This window comes from Pogoniulus pusillus, chromosome 27 (assembly GCF_015220805.1).
Source record: "Pogoniulus pusillus isolate bPogPus1 chromosome 27, bPogPus1.pri, whole genome shotgun sequence".
In the NCBI taxonomy this organism is placed as follows: Eukaryota; Metazoa; Chordata; class Aves; order Piciformes; family Lybiidae; genus Pogoniulus; species Pogoniulus pusillus.
This window is the reverse complement of record NC_087290.1, coordinates 18,517,177-18,534,665: the sequence shown is the minus strand read 5'-3', so window position 1 is coordinate 18,534,665 and position 17,489 is coordinate 18,517,177. Positions and strand designations below refer to the sequence as shown.

At 51.8% G+C, this 17,489-nt stretch overlaps 1 protein-coding gene and 1 long non-coding RNA gene across 3 annotated transcripts; both read right to left on the bottom strand.

Annotated features, from left to right (window-relative positions):
- Nucleotides 1–870: 870 nt before the first annotated feature.
- Nucleotides 871–5,853, bottom strand: LOC135187311 (uncharacterized). Its single transcript, XR_010307298.1, has 3 exons — nt 5,436–5,853; nt 4,262–4,338; nt 871–2,651 (listed from the first exon to the last, which is right to left on the bottom strand). It is a non-coding gene; the product is annotated as an uncharacterized LOC135187311 (long non-coding RNA).
- A 2,457-nt stretch (nt 5,854–8,310) lies between these two features.
- TMEM19 (transmembrane protein 19) lies at nt 8,311–17,042 on the bottom strand. 2 transcript variants are annotated; one of them, XM_064166652.1, is made up of 7 exons: nt 16,801–17,042; nt 16,412–16,562; nt 13,698–13,811; nt 12,794–12,931; nt 11,729–11,983; nt 10,369–10,578; nt 8,311–9,079 (listed from the first exon to the last, which is right to left on the bottom strand). In XM_064166652.1, exons 1-7 carry the CDS (start codon nt 16,855–16,857, stop codon nt 8,916–8,918), a joined length of 1,089 nt encoding a protein of 362 aa, XP_064022722.1. In that variant the 5' UTR covers nt 16,858–17,042; the 3' UTR covers nt 8,311–8,915. The 2 variants fall into 2 exon arrangements, with proteins under 2 accessions (XP_064022722.1, XP_064022723.1); XM_064166653.1 differs by having other exon boundaries at nt 16,412–16,526; nt 16,801–16,889.
- Between the last annotated feature and the right edge of the window lie 447 nt (nt 17,043–17,489).

Here is a 17,489-nt window from a genome sequence, read left to right as displayed (position 1 = left end):
TCCAAATCATCACTAGTACACCAGCAACCAGTCTGTTCACAGGGTGACTCTTTGGCAATGGTAGTTGTCTGTTGAACGTGGGCTTGTGTGGGCTCCTGTGCATGCACAAGCCACCTTCACACCTTCAGCTGTGGGGAGCAGATAACCAGACCAAGAAAAGTAATGACACAAAAGAACAGCCCACAAGTGAAGCATCCACCTGTGTGCCAGTCAACAGCCTAATGGAAAAACAAGGCTCAGTTTTTCCATTCCAGAGGAGAGACTGAGGGAGCTGGGGATGGGCAGTGTGAAAGAGAGGAGGCTGAGGGCAGAGCTCATGGCTGGCTGCAGCTGCCTGAAGGGACATTGCGGAGAGGCTGCTGCTGTTCCCCTGCTCTGCTCACAGGGAACTGGAGGCAGAACAAGGGGGAATGGCCTCAAGCTGAGGCTGGGCAGGTTCAGATTGGACATTAGGAAAATGTTTTTCATGGAGAGAGTGGTGAGGGAGTGGAATGAGCTGCCCAGGGAGGTGGTGGAGTCCCCCAGCCTGGCTGTGTTTCAGGGTGGTTTGGCTGTGGTGCTTGGGGCTCTGGTTTAAGGTGAGTGTTGTAAAGTAGGGTTCTAGGTAGGACTTGGTGCTCCTGAGGGCGTTTGCCAGCCTGCATGGTGCTGTGCTTCTGTGAAGAACAGGAGCCATGGAGCCTCTTCCTCACCCCACATTCCTCCTCACTGCCATGGCAACACAGACACCCGACTGGATTTCCACCCAGCCTCTGAGCCTGCTCCCGCTGCCCTGTGTCCACCAGCAGCAGTGCTTTGTGACTCCAGCACTTCCCCTCCACCACCACACTGTGATGGCTCAGAGCAGAGTAAACTCACTACAACTCAGCATTTTGGAAAGCTGAAAAGGAAATTGTATTTTTTTATGTGTAAGAACAAACTTGTACAGAAGAGAATAACCTTAAAGGAGCTGGGGATGGGGTCAAGCAGTGGCAAAGCAGCAGCCAGAACAGCTGCAGGGGGAAGATAGCAGCAAGGGGAAAATGCAAACTGGGCTTCCAGACATGAAGCTTTTGATGCTCCAGTGAAATTGCATTAACTTATCCATCATTGCCATGCTATGGCCTGTCCCTGGAACCTTCACCTCTCCAATCAGAGACTCCAACACTCTTCTGCTTGCAAATTTTTGAGCTAGAAACCCATTGCAAATGGCCTCACCACAGTCATAGGATCATAGAATCATAGAACTGGTTAGGTTGGAAGGGAGCTCAAAGCTCATCCAGTTCCAACCCCCTGCCATAGGCAGGGACACCTCCCACTAGAACAGGTTGCTCAGGGCCTCATCCAGCCTGGCCTTGAACACCTCAGTACTCTCAGGGATTTAAATTTGATCTCAAATTAAGGTCTCAGTACAAGGTACATTGGTTGGGCTATCCTCCTCCTCTAAAGGGGTCTAACTCCCATCTGCAGTCCTGGGTGCAGTTCTGGAGCCCCCAGCACAAGCAGCACATGGAAGTGTTGGAGCCAGTGCAGAGGAGGCCACCAAGATGCTGAGAGGGCTGCAGCAGCTCTGCTCTGAGCACAGGCTGAGAGAGTTGGGGCTGTGCAGCCTGGAGAAGAGAAGGCTTGGAGGAGACCTTGGAGTGGCCTTGCAGGATGTGAAGGTGGCTGCAGGAAGGCTGGGGAGGGACTATTGACAAGGTGTGGGAATGACAGGAGGAGGAGGAATGGGTTTGAAGTGGCAGAGGGGAGATTTAAACTAGATGTTAGGGAGAAGTTGTCTACAGTGAGGGTGGTGAGACACTGGTAGAGGCTGCCCAGGGAGCTTCTGTGCTCCACAACCTCCCTGAAGGTGTTCAAGGCCAGGTAGGATGAAACCTTGAGCAACCTGTTCTAGCAGGAGGTGTCCCTGCCTATGGCAGGGGGTTGGAACTGGCTGAGCTTTGAGCTCCCTTCCAACCTAACCCATTCTGTGATTCTCTGATAACCAGGGAGCTGAATCACCTTTATGCTAACAGTTTCCATTAGAGCTGATTTTACACAGGCTATTGCCAGACCTACAGCAACTACAATGGCAACAGCTGCCAGTGCCTATCGCATTCAACCTCAGACCCAGGCAGGAACACCAAATCCAAGCCAGCTTAGCATGCTCCAAGGTTCATTCCTGACTCTGGGAGTTTTTCACATGCGTTTCTCACCACCTGGCCTGTCCTCTCTAGCTGGGTGCTGGGGGCTGGTGCCTGCAGTCTCTAACAGCAGGTTCAGTGCCCTGCGGTTCTGATCAGCCATTTTGGAAAGGGCTTGCAGCTGCTTGTTAAGGGCCTCTATGGTGTTCATGGTAGCATTAATCAGCTCTAAGTCACAGGCTAATTTATTTGCCTGGATGTAGTAGGGTACTATGTGTTCCCATAAGACAGCCACACATACCAGGCCAACGCCTATCTTCCCAACAAAGGTTAGGAATGTCATCTTTGTCTGCTCCAGCTACAACCCTGACCTGACTGTGTGGACGTGGAGCTGACAGCTAGCACCTCTGTTCACAACCAACAGCTAGCTTATGGGAAAGAAGGTGGCTTCACACAAAAACTGACAGCCCCTCTGGGCAGCTGAGCTTGGTACAGGAGAGTCCTCTGTTCCAAGGGCAGTTCTCCAACACCTGGGGCACAGACAACCTAGAGAAACACAAGAGAAAAAGAATCATTGGCTTCTAGCTGGTGCACATTGGGTTAAAAAGAGGGATTCGATGGCATTCCATGGACTCCCCACAAGTAAGTAGTCTTGGTCCCACCACTGAGGACAACTACCTTTAGTGCACCGAGCAGGGTGAGCAGCACAGACCACACAGTGCAGCTCCTAGGTCGGTTTTAGGTTTTCTTCTCTTCTGTACTCCTTTGGTTCCTCTCTCAGGGACACAAAAGGGTTACCTGTGCTGTCCTGGGGTGCGGGAGGGTCGCCCCTGTTTCTCATAGGTCCCTCCCAGCGATTTTCCACTCCAGCCATTTTAGCAGCCTGTGCAGATGGGCAGAGGGGATGCAGTGCAGCACTCCCGGAGTACTCCCAGTGCCATCCCCTATTTGCCAGAGGTTGCTTCTTTCCGGACTGGAGGTTTGAAGCACTTCACCTCGGGAGGGCTCAGACTCCTGTTGGGAGGGGGCTGGTCGGGGTGAGGTTTGGGACCGACCTGTCGAATCCTCCTATTCCCACCCCCGCGGCCACTCAGATGAGCGCAGTCCGGCGCAGCCTGCGCCCCTAAGCGTGCCCGCGGCAGGGGGCTCCTGCCCGGGGCACCCATGCCTGGCTGCAGTCTGGGGGTTTGCCGGTTAGGGGCTATGGCCCCTTGAATCCTTCCTCTGAGGGCCTGAACAAGTCACAGGCTCACAGCATCGTTAGGGATTGGAAGGGACCCAAAGAGATCATCGAGTCCAACCCCCCTGCCACAGCAGGGCCACACAATCTAGCTCAGGGCACACAGGAGCACATCCAGACAGGGCTGGAAAGGCTCCAGACAAGGAGACTCCACAGCCTCTCTGGGCAGCCTGTGCCAGGGCTCTGGGACCCTTACAGCCAAGAAGTTCCCCCTTGTGTTGAGCTGAGCCTCCTGTGCTGCAGCTTCCATCCACTGCTCCTTGTCCTGTCCCAGGAGCAGTGAGCAGAGCCTGTCCCCCCCTCCTGACCGTCAGCCCTCAGAGATTTATGAACATTGATTAAATCCCTTCTCAGTCTTCTCCAGACTAAACAGACCCACGTTCCTCAGCCTTTCCTCCTCAAGCAGTGCTCCAGTCCTTGCAGCCCTTTGCTGGACCCTCTCCAGCAGATCCCTGTCTTTCTTCAACTGGGGAGCCCAAAACTGAAGGCAGTACTTGAGCTGAGGTCTGAGCAGGGCAGAGTAGAGGAGGAGAACCTCCCTCAATCTGCCGGACACACTCTTCTTAATGCACCCCAGGATCCCATTGGCCCTCTTGGCCACCAGAGCACATTGCTGTCCCACGCAGAACTTGTTGCCCACCAGCACTCCCAGGTCCGTCTCCACGGGGCTGCTCCCAGCCTGTACTGGTGCAGTCTTTTGAAAGCCTGTGGCAGCCCTTCCAGGAGCAGTGTGAGGTGCTCAGGGTCTGCTGGTGCAGCGGAGGGCATCCTGTGCAGCCCTGTCACACACATCACTTGCACACACACTGCCTTTTGCACACAAGCTGCCAGATCCCAGAACCCTGAAGTCTGAATGGGAAGAGCATCTCCCCCAGCCCAAAAAGCAGCTGCGGGTCAAATGAGTAGTTGTGGTTACCTGGAGCAGTAGTCAGGAAGGGTGCAGATTCCAAACACCCTTCTGCCGTTTCCTCGCTCAGCGATGCCGATCTCCGCCTGTGAGGGAGGCACACCACAGGTACTGTGATTCCTCTGGATGCCTGGAATCCTGCTCCTGCAATTTAGCTGTCTGGGTGGGGTACAGCATGTGTGATAGTGTGGCCTTCTCTGGCTCACTCATCAGCAATTTCAGTCTTAATTAACATCCAAACCTGCACTGATTCTAAGGTAGGAGCAGGCTCCCCCTCTAGATCGCTGTCACCACACCAAATGTCACCATGCCACCTTTTGAGGTGCTCACAAACCTCACACCTCACAGCTGTGCCACTGCTTCTCCTGTCCCTCACACCTCACAGCTGTGCCGCTGCTTCTCCTGTCCCTCATACCTCATAGCTGTGCCACTCTATCTCTTCTCTCTCGGATGCTGTCAGTAGTTTCCGATTGCCAGTTTTTATTCGAAAGAGCACCTGCTCCTTTGCCCGACCTCCCTCACGTCTTCCTCTCAAAACCCACCAGGTACCTCGTTCTCTGACTTCAGACCTGTGTATCCAACACTGGCCAGGTTTTCTGGGGATGGAGACCTTTCGATTTCTTTCCAACATCTGTGTTGATGCCATGGACAGAGGCACTGAGTGCAGCCTCAGCAAGTTTGATGAATACACCAAGTTGTGTGGTGCATGAGACAGGCTGGAGGGAAGGATCCATCCAGAGGGACATGGACAGGCTGGAGAGGTGGGCACAAGCCAACCTCATGAGGTTCAACAAGACTAAGTTGGAACTGGTTGATCCTTGTGGTCCCTTCCAACCCTGACTGATTCTGTGATTCTATGATTCCAAGTTGGGTAAGAGATGAGTCCCCTCGGGTCCTAGCCGGTCCTCAGAGATCAGAGGGGCTCGGAGCCGCCGGACTTCTCTCGGAACAGCTAGGCTAGCGATTGCCGTGGCTACGCGCCCGGCTCCACCGCACCCACAGCCCGGGGGGTGCTGCGCCGGGCGCCTCGGCAGCCGCACGCACGGGCAGCGCCGGTTGTCCGTGCGCAATGCAAGCAGCTGCCTTGGCGCTGCCGGCCACAAAAGCACCGGGCTGCGGACTAGCTCCGTAGCTCTGCAACACGATTGCAGCCACAGGCAGCAGCCGAGGTCGCAAAACTTACCAGAGGCTCAAAACTTTGTGGGGTGTGGGATGGTGATGAGGACGAGGCCGCTTCCCTGCCGCTTGATTCTCGTCCTCCTCCAAACGACGTACGAAATGTGGGTAGTGCTTACGCCTCGCTATCTACTGCTGTGCGGAGAGCGAGGCCGGTACCGCGCCGAGGCCACTTGCTCCGTCAGCAGCCGCACAAGCGCCCCCGAGCCCCGCGGTCAGCAGCGCGGCGGCGATGAGCGGCGGAGGAGGAACCGCGGGGGCTCGTCCCGCCCGCAGACCTCCCTGCTGCCAGGGCAACGCGGCCGCAGCGCTTCCGCCCCCACCTGCCTGCGCCCCACGCAGCCTCCCTCCTTTGTGCAGCGCACCCAGCCGCAGCAGCCCAGGCGAGGGAGAGAAACCCAACAGCAAAACGGTTACTGTTGCGCACTTGTTCTTTAGTGCAGCTGTGTGCTACGGTGGGGGTGGGTACCACCTAGGAGCACAGCGTGCTGGGGGTTGGAAGGGACCCAAAGAGATCGTCGAGTCCAACTCCCCTGCCAGAGAAGGACCACACAATCCAGCTCAGGTCACACAGGAGCACATCCAGACAGGGCTGGAAAGGCTCCAGAGGAGGAGACTCCACAGCCTCTCTGGGCAGCCTGTGCCAGGGCTTTGTGACTTTTACAGTCACAAAGAGGTCCCTGGAGGTGTTGAAGGCCATGTGAGAAATTTATTTTGGATCCGATTGATTCGTGGCAAGAGACCACAGATAGGGAGGAAGGGGAGTTTTGAATGGAGCTGCACTCCCCCTTGCACCATCACAAAAGTATGCGCTCAGCTTGAGGTAAGGCGAGAGGAGCAGAGCAATAAATAATTTGAGATCAGAATGGCTGATGGGGGAGAAAAACAGGTGAGGAAGACAGCCTGAGAGCATGAGCAAAGAGGGAGAGTCATGCAGAGGACGCTGCTGGCTTCGAGTTCATGAAGAGGTCACTTGAGGAAGACCTCTTACTTCACCGCTGAAGACCACCAGAGGGACCATCGGACAAAGGAAGGCATGCAAGGAAGAGATACCTCCCATTCTTGGAACTGATAAGAGAAATCCAAACTTTCCTTAGAATTAGTAGTGAATATGTCTTAGAATAGGATATATAAAGAGGAGATTAGAAACCAACAGTGTGCGGTTAGGGTGGAGCAGAGACTCCCCACGCAGCCAGGCTTGCACCTTGCTTGATTCCTGTAACTCTATTAAAAGCCTTATTTTTGCAGGAACGTAGGTTTATGCCGTTGTATTTATGACACACAGGTTGGACGAGGCCTTGAGCGAGCTGTTCTAGTGGGAGGTGTCCCTGCCTGTGGCAGGGGGTAGGAACTGAATGAGCTTTGAGGCCCCTTCCAACCTAAACCATTCTATGATTTAAGTTTAGGCTGTGCTCAGTGTCTGCTGTCTTTGGGGGAGGATTCTGCTGATTCGCAGCCAGACCCCTGGCGAGGCACTTAGCAGAGGCCCTTTGTGATTCACACAGAGCACAGATAAAGGTGGACTGTCTGTTCTGGCTTTGTTATCTCAACTTCCTCCAGCCCTCTCCTCCTTGCTAAAGACACCATCCACCTTCACGCTGTCGCTTCGGCTGCAAGCTGCGCTCCGGCTTGTAGCTCTGCTCTTTGTAAAGGAAAAATACCCTTTGGCCTTTTTTTTTTCTTTCATGCAAACCCGACAACAGGATGAGAGCTCTCTTGCCAAAGCAGAGGTGTCCGAAGAAAGGTTTCCTCCGCTCGGTGTTGCTGATAAACGCAGACGGAACCGAGATTCTGATTCGCTAAGCAAGTTGCTGCAGCCTGCGGGCTGGGCAGCCGCCGCACAGCTTGCACCTCTCCCCCACATTCCCCACTCTCTGGATACGAATTCTTATCTTACTACTCGATTGCTTCACAGCTTGCAGTTCGCTTTCAGCTAAAGCGACAGTGTTTGCAAAAGAAATAGAGGGCTGATCTTGCAGCTTAAGGGGCTTCTCAGCTCAAGCGGCTGTGTGCTTCAGGATCGGTACGTGCTAAGCAATAAAGCTCACTCAGTAGGGCTTCGGTGGCAAGCTTTGCACTCTCAAGGCTTGCTGCTGGAAGTTTCTTCCGTTGATAACGAGTTCCTGTTTCTTCGGGTCTCTTCTCCAGTCCCCTCATCATCCTTGTGGCCCTCCCTTGGACCATCTCCAGCAGATCCCTGTCTTTCTTCAACTGGGGAGCCCAAAACTGAAGGCAGTATTCAAGATGAGGTTTTCAGCAGGGCAGAGTAGAGGGGGAGGAGAACCTCCCTCGATCTGCTGGACACGCTCTTCCCAATGCACCCCAGGATCCCATTGGCCCTCTTGGCCACCAGAGCACATTGCTGTCCCACGCAGAACTTGTTGCCCACCAGCACTGCCAGGTCCCTCTCTATGTGAGGTATTGTCACACATGAGGCATGATGAAGGGAAAAGGATAAAATCAAAAAATAGTGGTGAAGTGCCCCGTAAGTTTCACAAACACAGGGCCCCAGAGCACTGCAAGCTAAAATCCTCAGCTTCAAATGGTTTGTAAGTGAGACTTCCCCCACTCACTATGAAGATAACCTCTGTAGCTCTTTTGGCTGAGCTCTTTTCTGAATAGCAACCCCAAACAAAACTGGAAACACTTCCACTGCTGACAAAGAATTGAAGAGTACTTTGGTCAGAATGCAAAACACTACAGAAAAATTCCATGCTTTTGGGGAAAAAAAAAAGAGAGAGCAAAAACTTCTATTCCTAAAGAGTTGAATGTGAATTCACAAGTGTAATCTTTCATTTTAAACAGTAGGTACAACAGCTATTAAACCTCTTCACAGATACACTAAGTCTTGAAATAAAGATGTCAAAAAGCAGAGAGAAATGTATTGTTCTGGAGTTTTTATTTCAAATTCCATCTTTTGCTTCCAACATCATGTGATGGTATCACTTTTACCACACCTCAGGGATGTGCAGACAGGATACAGAACAGGCAACAAGGCTTAGTTTTCCCTTCCCTCCTCCCACACCCCCCAACACACTTAGAGAACACCTGATGTAGTGTAGCTTATGGCAAGTACCAGAATTCACCACTTCACCCCCCTGACCACTGCCAATACAAAGCTGTGGCATACAGAACAGCCACAAGGCACTGACAGATGCACATTAGGCTTCTGTTCTGTTTTTTTTTTTTCCCTTCCAGATGCTGGGAGCTGGAGAGAACACAGACACCAAGCAACCTTTCATCTCCATAAGGATAAAGGCAATGCCTCACCTCACTTAGCAACGATCTACATCCACACTGACAAGACCCCTTCCTTGCTCTGAGAGATGCCAACTGCCATACGAAGTTTACAGCCTTGAGATGAAAAGTCCTTTGGCTCTCTGAAAGTTTCAGATCCCTCCCTTCAAGCCAGTTCAAAGAGCACTCTTCAGAGCCTTTGAATAAGACTGAACACAGAGGAACCACATGCAGACAACCTTCAGTCATTTCACCCCCTAGGCCAGAAGCACCAGGCCATGCACGGAAGCATCAAAGCAACGATTACAGAAGAGAAAAGATTCACTGCATTGTTGTCTAATATAGGTTTGCCAGATATGTGCTTGGAATCCTTTGTTTGGTGGTTGACAACCATGCCAATGTTCTGGTCAAAACCTGGGGGGAAAAAAGAAAGAGGCACTTCATTTTACAGAGCCACCCCAGCTGAAAAGAGACTCAGTAACCAAGGGCATGCAACAGGTACACAGCAGTTTTATACCACAGCAGCTGGATTTTCTCTCTATACTTAAGCCATGTCTTGCTCTGCCTCTGTATTATCAGTACTTCAGCACTGTGTTTCATTTGCTCTTACTGTGCACACACCATTATCCTATGTCTTGTCCTATGGTTTTGCTTGGTAAAGATATTCTCAGTATTTTTCTCTGTAGATTTTAAGATCTACTAATACCCACAACAGGGAAATTCAGCTTTGAGCAGCTGCTTCTCTCTACGACTACCTCTACAATCTCTCCTCTAGCTTGGATTCATTCCCCCCAGTCCTACCATTAGCTGACACCCTAAAAAGTCCCTTCCTGGCTTTCCTCTAGCCCACTTCACATACTGGAAGGCCACAATAAAGTCAACTTGGAGCCTTCTCCTCTCCAGACTGAGCAGCTCCAACTCTCTCAGCCTGTCCTCACAGCAGAGCAGCTCCAGCCCTCTGACCATCCTTGTGGCCCTTCTCTGGACACCTTCCAGCACATCCAGATCTTTCCTGTAATACAGGCTCCAGAACTGGACACAGTGCTCCAGGTGTGGTCTCACCAGAGCAATGTGGAGGGGGAGAATCCCTTCCCTTGCCCTGCTGCCCACACTTCTCTTGGTGCAGCCCAGCACAGGGTTTGCTTTTGGGTTTACAGCGTTCTCTTAATGCACCTGCTTCATGAGGAGCATGAAACGCTGTCCAAATGCATCAAGTGTTTTCTCTTTAGTACAGGCATATCCACAAAGTCCTCAAATAGTTAAACATTCCATTACATTTTGGATTTTCCTGGAACCACAAGGGACAGAGTACTAAAAAAACCTTGCTGGGAAGCCAAATCCACAACATAAACAAGAGCTTGCAGTTATCACTGCAGGGGCAGATCTCAAGGACTTTAATCCCTCAGGCAGCTCATCTGCACAGTCAAGCCTCAACTTCCAACAAATAAGTGTATTACAAATCTGAGAAGGTCTCTCTGAAAAGCAGCTGTTAGGGGGAATAATGCTAAACACAATCTCTAAATGCTTTTAAACTGTGGAGTGAGCCTAAGGCTTGTCTGTAGTGGTTACTCAGACAAAAACTAGGCCCTTGCCCTGGTTTTCATCACTTTGACTCACTTTGTCCTTTTTTTTGGAAATGCAAGTCCAGTTTTAGGACGGGGAGGAATGGGAAAAACCCAAGAAACAAAAGAGGAGGCTCTTACCACTGTACTGCATTGTGGCTCCCAGGTATGAGTCAACCACGGAACCCAGCAAGCCAGCTGCTGCCCCAAACACAACCAGGGGCCACTGAGGAGCAGAGGTTTCCAGATCACTCACAACGATGTGCTGTGTTATGAAGTAAGTGGCACCAACTGCCATGCCCCCAAGCCAACTTGAGAGCAGGCCCACCAAGCTGACTGCTCCATTTGTACCTGAAGCAAACAAAACCAGGCTGATTTACAGTTCTTTGCTTGCCTTAAAAGGCTTCTATTTGCTTCAACCACAGAATCATAGAATGCTTTAGGTTGGAAGGGACCACAAGGATCAGCCAGTTCTAACCCTCCTGCCATGGGCAGAGACACCTCACGCTAGATCAGGCTGTCCACAGCCTCATCCAACCTGGCCTTGAACACCTCCAGGGATGAGGCTTCCATCACCTCCCTGGGCAGCCCCTGCCAGGCTCTCACCACCCTCATGCTTAACAACTTCTTCCTAACATCCAGTCTGAATCTCCCCATTTCCAGCTTTGTTCCATTCCCACCAGTCCTGTCACTCCCTGACAGCCTCAAAACTCCCTCCCCAGCTTTCCTGTAGGCGCCCTGCAGATCCTGAATGTTTTATATGAAACGAACTGCTCTGCTGGGTGGTGCCCAGTGCCAGCACAAGGGGCAATGGGTGGGAGCTGAGGCATAGGAAGTTTCATTTAAACATGAGGAGGATTTTTTTTCCCTGTGAGGGTGCCAGAAGCCTGGCACAGGCTGCCCAGGGGGGTTGTGGAGTCTACCTCTCTGGAGCTATTTCAGAGCTGCCTGGATGTGTTGCTGTGTGATCTGCTGTAGGTGATGCTGCTGTGGCAGGGGGGTTGGAGTGGATGAGCTGTGGAGGTCCCTTCCAGCCCCTGCCACTCTGTGATTCTGTGACTCAGTTTACTCACCCTTTGTAAGCTATTAGAGGAAATGAGCAATTTGGTTAAGAAGTGAGGGGTTTGCAGTGTTGGTATGGAATACATGAATTATTCTACTGACTAAAATTTTGCTATCTGAGACATCCAGTTGATAACTTGCATTCTTTAGATTACAAGCAACACAAACACTGGGAATGTTGCCAGAGGTGAGAAGTGGCAGCGTTCACTAGGAGTGCTTTTACCTGCCTGGATGCTATGTTGGTGCACCTCACCAATGAGATGCAGCAGAAGCCCAGCTGATTATGTTCCACTGGAGAGAATAAATCCTTGCTGACATTTTCTAATCCCAGATTTCTGGTGTTTTTTTTTTTCCCCTGGAGCAATTTTCTTTAATTGGATACACAATTCAAAACAGATTAACAAAACACTAAGAACTTGTAGAACAGGCAAGACCTTACCTACTGGAACCTTTTCCCAGGTGGTTATCAACCTTGGCTTGCTTTTACTCATCACACTGCCAATCTCTGAAGCCCAGGTATCACCAGCAGAGCATGCCAAGGCTCCCAAAAGGGCCAAGCAGATCCAGGATGCTGTGTAGTGCTTTGAAAAGTCTACTGGAATTTCACCTGGTCCATTTTCTATCATATACAAGAGAGCCAGCTCAGTGGGGATGCCGCCGTTACAGAAGACTTGCACCCAATTCCTCTGGCCACCTGAAGTGACAAAAATCTACATGTTAGTGCTTTCAGGCAACAAAAGTGAGATACACACAAATTAAAGTGTGCCCTTTCAAAACAGAAACTAGATAGCAATTCCTGAAATAGAACAGAAGGAAAAGCAAATCTGTGTCCAGCTAAAGTGTCCAGCAGATAGAGAGAGGTTCTCCTCCCCCTCTACCTTGGCAGGGCCCCACCTGGAATAATGCATCCAGTTCTGGGCTCCCCAGGTCAAGAGGGACAGGGATCTACTGCAGAGTCCAACAGAGGCCTCAAGGATGCTGAAGGGACTGCAGCACTGCCTGATGAGGAAAGGATGAGAGCCCTGGGGCTGCTTAGGCTGCAGAGGAGAAGGCTGAGAGGGGATCTCAGCAATGCCTATCAAGAGCTGAGGGCTGGGGGTCAGGAGGGAAGGGACAGGGACAGCTCACCTGTGCCCTGCCACAGGACAAGGGGCAAGGGATGGAAACTTCAGCACAGCAAGTTGCACTTCAACAGGAGGAAAACTTCTTGAGTGTAAGGGTGAGAGAGCCCTGGCACAGGCTGCCCAGAGAGATTGTGGAGTCTCCTCTGGAGCCTTTCCAGCCCTGTCTGGATGTGTTCCTGTGTGACCTGTGCTGGATTCTCTGCTCCTGCTGTGGCAGGGCGATTGGACTGGAAGCTCTCCAGAGGTCATTTCCAACCCCTAACATCCTGTGATTTGCTTACTCTGGATATTATACCTCATCTGACCCTTTGAAAGGAAGAGGAACATGCAGGCTTTATATTCCACAAGGCATTTGGAAGCACTGAAATGTTATGGTTTACCTTCCTTGTATTCTGAATCTATTTTCTTCTTCATATCTTTTTTCCATTTAGTAAGTTTTGAAGAAGTAACAAAAAACACAAACAAAGAAGTGAAGAAACTGTAATTTGCAACTGTAAGGATAAATCCAACCACCAAGCCTATGGAGAGAAAAAAAAACAACAAGGTATGTGAAGTTCCTGGTGTGACAATGTCTGGTTTGCAAAACAATGATGTATTTTAGAGCTCCTGAATGTGGAAGGATCTCCTCATGACATACTTAAGGCAATCATGCAATAAGAAAACGACCGAAGTCACTAATAGTTGTAAGAGAAACACAGCTCTAGCTTGACTCAGAAGGAAGAATTACCAATGCATGATGTATAATTATATTCTATTCTATATGTTATGTGTATTATATATCTTATATATTTTGCTTACATTTTCAAATTGCCAATTTTATTGCTACTGCTTAATGGTTCCTCATGTTAGGAAGAAGTTCTTCACCACAGGGGTGGTGAGACCTTGGAATGTGGTCCACCCTGGAGGGTGGTCATAGAATCAACCAGCTTGGAAGAGACTCCTAAGCTCATCCAGCCCAACCTAGCACCCAGCCCTAGCCAATCAACCAGACCATGGCACCAAGTGCCTCATCCAGGCTTTTCTTGAGGTCATTTCCAACCCCTAACATTCTGTGAAAAATTCACTTGACTATTTAATCAGCAAAGAGGGAAAACCAAATCAGTGTGAATTCAAGGCACATATGCTCGCATTTGAACCTCTGACTTTTCTTGTCCTTTTATTACGATAGAACCAGGCAGAAGGGTCTCAGGAGAATATGATATACAACAAAAAGGATCTTACTTCAGTTTATTAAATGTTTAACTGAATAGCCTCTGAAACAAAGAAACAAAGAAACAAACATACCTCCTAGTGCTCCACTGTGATCAAGACTCTTCCTCTTAAAGCCCTGTGTAGCAATCATTAGGGGAACCAAGATGGAAAAAAGCCAGCGCCATGGAGAAATTGGCTGCAAAGTACCTGATAAATCAAATGAAATGGTTACAGATGAGCATTAGAAGCCTTCCTTAGTGCCTTTATTTCTTAAAAGCAATTACCTTCCAGTATATACTTGAAATTGCATCTTAATCATAGAATGGGCTGGAATGCACCGCCAAAGGTCATCTAGTCCAGCCCCCTCTACAGCCAGCACGGACGTCCTCAGGTTGCCCAGAGCCCCATCCAGTCTCACCTTGTTGCATAATCATTCTCTACAAAAATACAGGTCTGTAGTGTCTTCCTTTGTATCAGTCTCTATTCACTTGGCATCAGAATCATAGAATCACAGAATCACAGAATCAGCCAGGTTGGAAGAGACCTCCAAGCTCATCCAGTCCAATCTAGCACCCAGCCCTAGACAATCAATTACACCATGGCACTAAGTGCCCCATCCAGGCTTTGCATGAACACCTCCAGGGACAGCAACTCCACCACCTCCCTGGGCAGCCCATTCCAATGCCAATCACTCTCTGGCAACAACTTCCTCCTCACATCCAGCCTAGACCTCCCCTGTCACAACAGGATCAGGATCACAGGATGTTAGGGGTTGGAAGGGACCCAAGGAGATCATAGAGTCCAACAACTTGAGACTGTCCCCCCTTGTTCTGTTGCTGGTTGCCTGGGAGAAGAGCCCAACCCCACCTGGCTACAGCCTCCCTTCAGGTAGTCATAGACAGCAATGAGCTCTGCCCTGAGCCTCCTCTGCTGCAGGCTGCACACCCCCAGCTCCCTCAGCCTCTCCTCACAGGACTGTGCTCCAGGCCCCTCCTCAGACTTGCTGCCCTTCTCTGGATATGTTCCAGCACCTCAACATCTCTCTTGAATTCAGGAGTCCAGAACTGGACACAGCACTCAAGGTGTGACCTGAGCAGTGCTGAGCACAGGGGCAGAATAACCTCACTTGTCCTGCTGGCCAAACTGCTCCTGAGCCAGGCCAGGATGCCATTGGCTCTCCTGGGCACACTGCTGGCTCATGGTCAGCTACTATCTACCAGTACCCCCAGGTCCCTTTCTTCCAGGCTGCTTTCCAGCCACTCTGCCCCCAGCCTGTAGTGCTGCTTGGGGTTGTTGTGCCCAAAATGTAGAACCCTGCACTTGTAGAACTCTCCACTCTATGCTACCAACTCTCAATCACATTAGACAGCAAGGACTGTTGGAATATCCATTAGGCAAAACTCAGAGAGCTGTACCTATGGAGACTGGACACACAGAGATTAATTTATGTGTTTACATCCAGCTTGCCTACAACAAAACATGGTTGTGAAATCTGCTTCTGCTTATCTTCTATGTGTCTGGCATCTCTGTAAGAAGTGTCCACACAACACAGATTTAACGCTGTGCCAGGACTAATACCCCATCCCAAGCCCCAAAGCACTGGAAAACACTGTGCTAAGGCATCCAACTGCCACTGCAAAATTCATCTTATTTATTCTAGCTTCTTCTGGATAGCATCAGGCAGTTGAAGGTGTTCATACTGCATGTCTAGACACTCAGTAACACTGTTCTGACTGAGTGCCAGGAGGCTGGAGCCAGGCTCTGCTGGGTGATGCCCTGTGTGAGAAATATATGTTTGATCTGATCAATTCGTGGCAAGAAGCCAGAGACAAGGGGGGAAGGGGAATTTTGAATGGAGCTGCACTCCTCCTTGCACCACCATCACAAGAGTATACACTCGGCTTAAGATAACAGAGCAATAAATAATCAGAAACTAGAAAGGTTGGTGGAGGAGGGAGGCAGGCGGAAGAGGCAGCCTTTGTGCATGAGCAAACAGGGGAAGAGTCATACAAAGGACACTGCTAGTTTGGAGTTCATGGAAAGGACACTTGAGGCAGACCCCTTACTTCATCACTGAAGCCCACCAGAGGGACCACCGGATAAAAAGAGACATGCGTGGAAGAGACACCTCCCATTCTTGAAACTGATAAGGAAACCCCAACCTTAGGGGTAATGAATCTGTAATAGAATAGGGTATAAAAAGAAGAAACTGAAGACAAAAGGTGTGCATCAGGGCAGAGCAGAGCCTCCCCACGCACCCAGGCCCGTGCAGTGGTTGATTCCTGCAACTCTACTAAAGCAAGTTTATGCCTGTTATTTACGACACCCTGTGCCAGGACAAAGGGCAGTGGATGGAAGCTGAGGCATAGGAAGTTTCATCTAAACATGAGGAGGATTTTTTTCGCTGTGAAGCTGACAGAACACTGCAACAGGCTGCCCAGGGGGGCTGTGGAGTCTCCCTCTCTGGAGATACTCAAAACCCACCTGGATGTGCTCCTGCGTGATCTGGTATAAGTGATGCTGCTCTGGCAGGGAGGTTGGACTGGATGAGCTTCGGCAGTCCCTTCCTGCCCCTTACATCTTGTGATTGTGTGACTGCATGAGGCCGAGGCCTTAATGACAGCTCTCTACCTGTCCTGGGAAAGCAATTACACCTCCTAGCCTGAAGGCATTGCTGTTAATGGTCCTAAAACCGAAACGATGAACCGTAGACAGCAGCGTCCTTGTAACTACGCACAACTAAGCCACAGCCAGCCCAGCTGGTCCTCTGCGGACCACGCCGGCCTCTCCCCGGCCTTCGGACTCACCGTAGTACGTACTTGCAGTTATGGACACGATCCAGAACACCAGAGAAATACAAATGAGCACGTTCAGGACGACAATGTTCGCCATCATCCTGAGGAACTCCCAGAAGAAATGCTCCTGGTAACAGGACACAGGAAGCGAGAAGAAGCACGCCTGTCGGGGAAGCACAGGGCGCAGCCTCCAAGCACCACCACTCCTCCTCCTCCCGCCCCGGCCCGCATCACGCCGCGGCCGCCTTTCGCCTACCCGGCGGCACCACAGCGGCCGCTCGGGGAGACGGCTGCGGTCACCACCCGCCCGCTAGGGGCTAGGCTGTGCATCGCTAGGCCGCCAGACACCCCCGCCCCCAGCCTCGGCTCCCCTCCTCGCACCGCCCGGCTCCGCTACCGACCTGCTCCCGCGGCCCGCCGGCGCCGCCACCGGCCCGCCCCGGCGCCGCTCTGCGCATGCTTCCCCGGCCGCCGCCCGGCCGCGCCCGCGTCTCTGCCGGTGGAGGAGAGAGGGAGTGTTGTACGGCCTGGCGTGGCTCAGCCCGAGTCGGGCTGCGGCGTGTGTCCTAGTGCGGCTCCGTGCCCTACTCGGGCTGCGGCGTGTGTCCTAGTGCGGCTCCGTGTCCTGCCCGCTCGCCCGCCTGCCCTTCCTCCCCCGGGCGCAGTGACTGTCCCGCACCCCGCCTAGCCCGCGCCCTCTGCTTTTTAGTCCTCAGTGCTGCCTTTTCCTCTGCCTGCTTCTGGGCTGGGGCTGCGTCCCTCCGACAAACGCTGTCGCCCTCCGGCAGCGGCCCCTCGCCACAGCAGGCGCTCGCCCGTCGTCTGCCCCTCCTCGGGGAGAGGCGGCAGCTTGGCAGCCGCTGGCAGCTGCTGCTTGGCAGCCGAGCGGAGCCAGCCCCGGCCCCGGCAGTCAGGGTGGTGCCCTGCAGCCCTTGCGGCAGCGCTGCGGAGGGCTCTCCGCCCCGCCGGCCCGGCCTCCTTCCGCAGCCTCCCACGGGAGGCGGTGGAGTGGCTGTCTCTGGAGGTGTTGCACCCAAGCCTGGCTGGGGCACTTAGTGCCGTGGTCTGGTTGGTTGGACAGGGCTGGGTG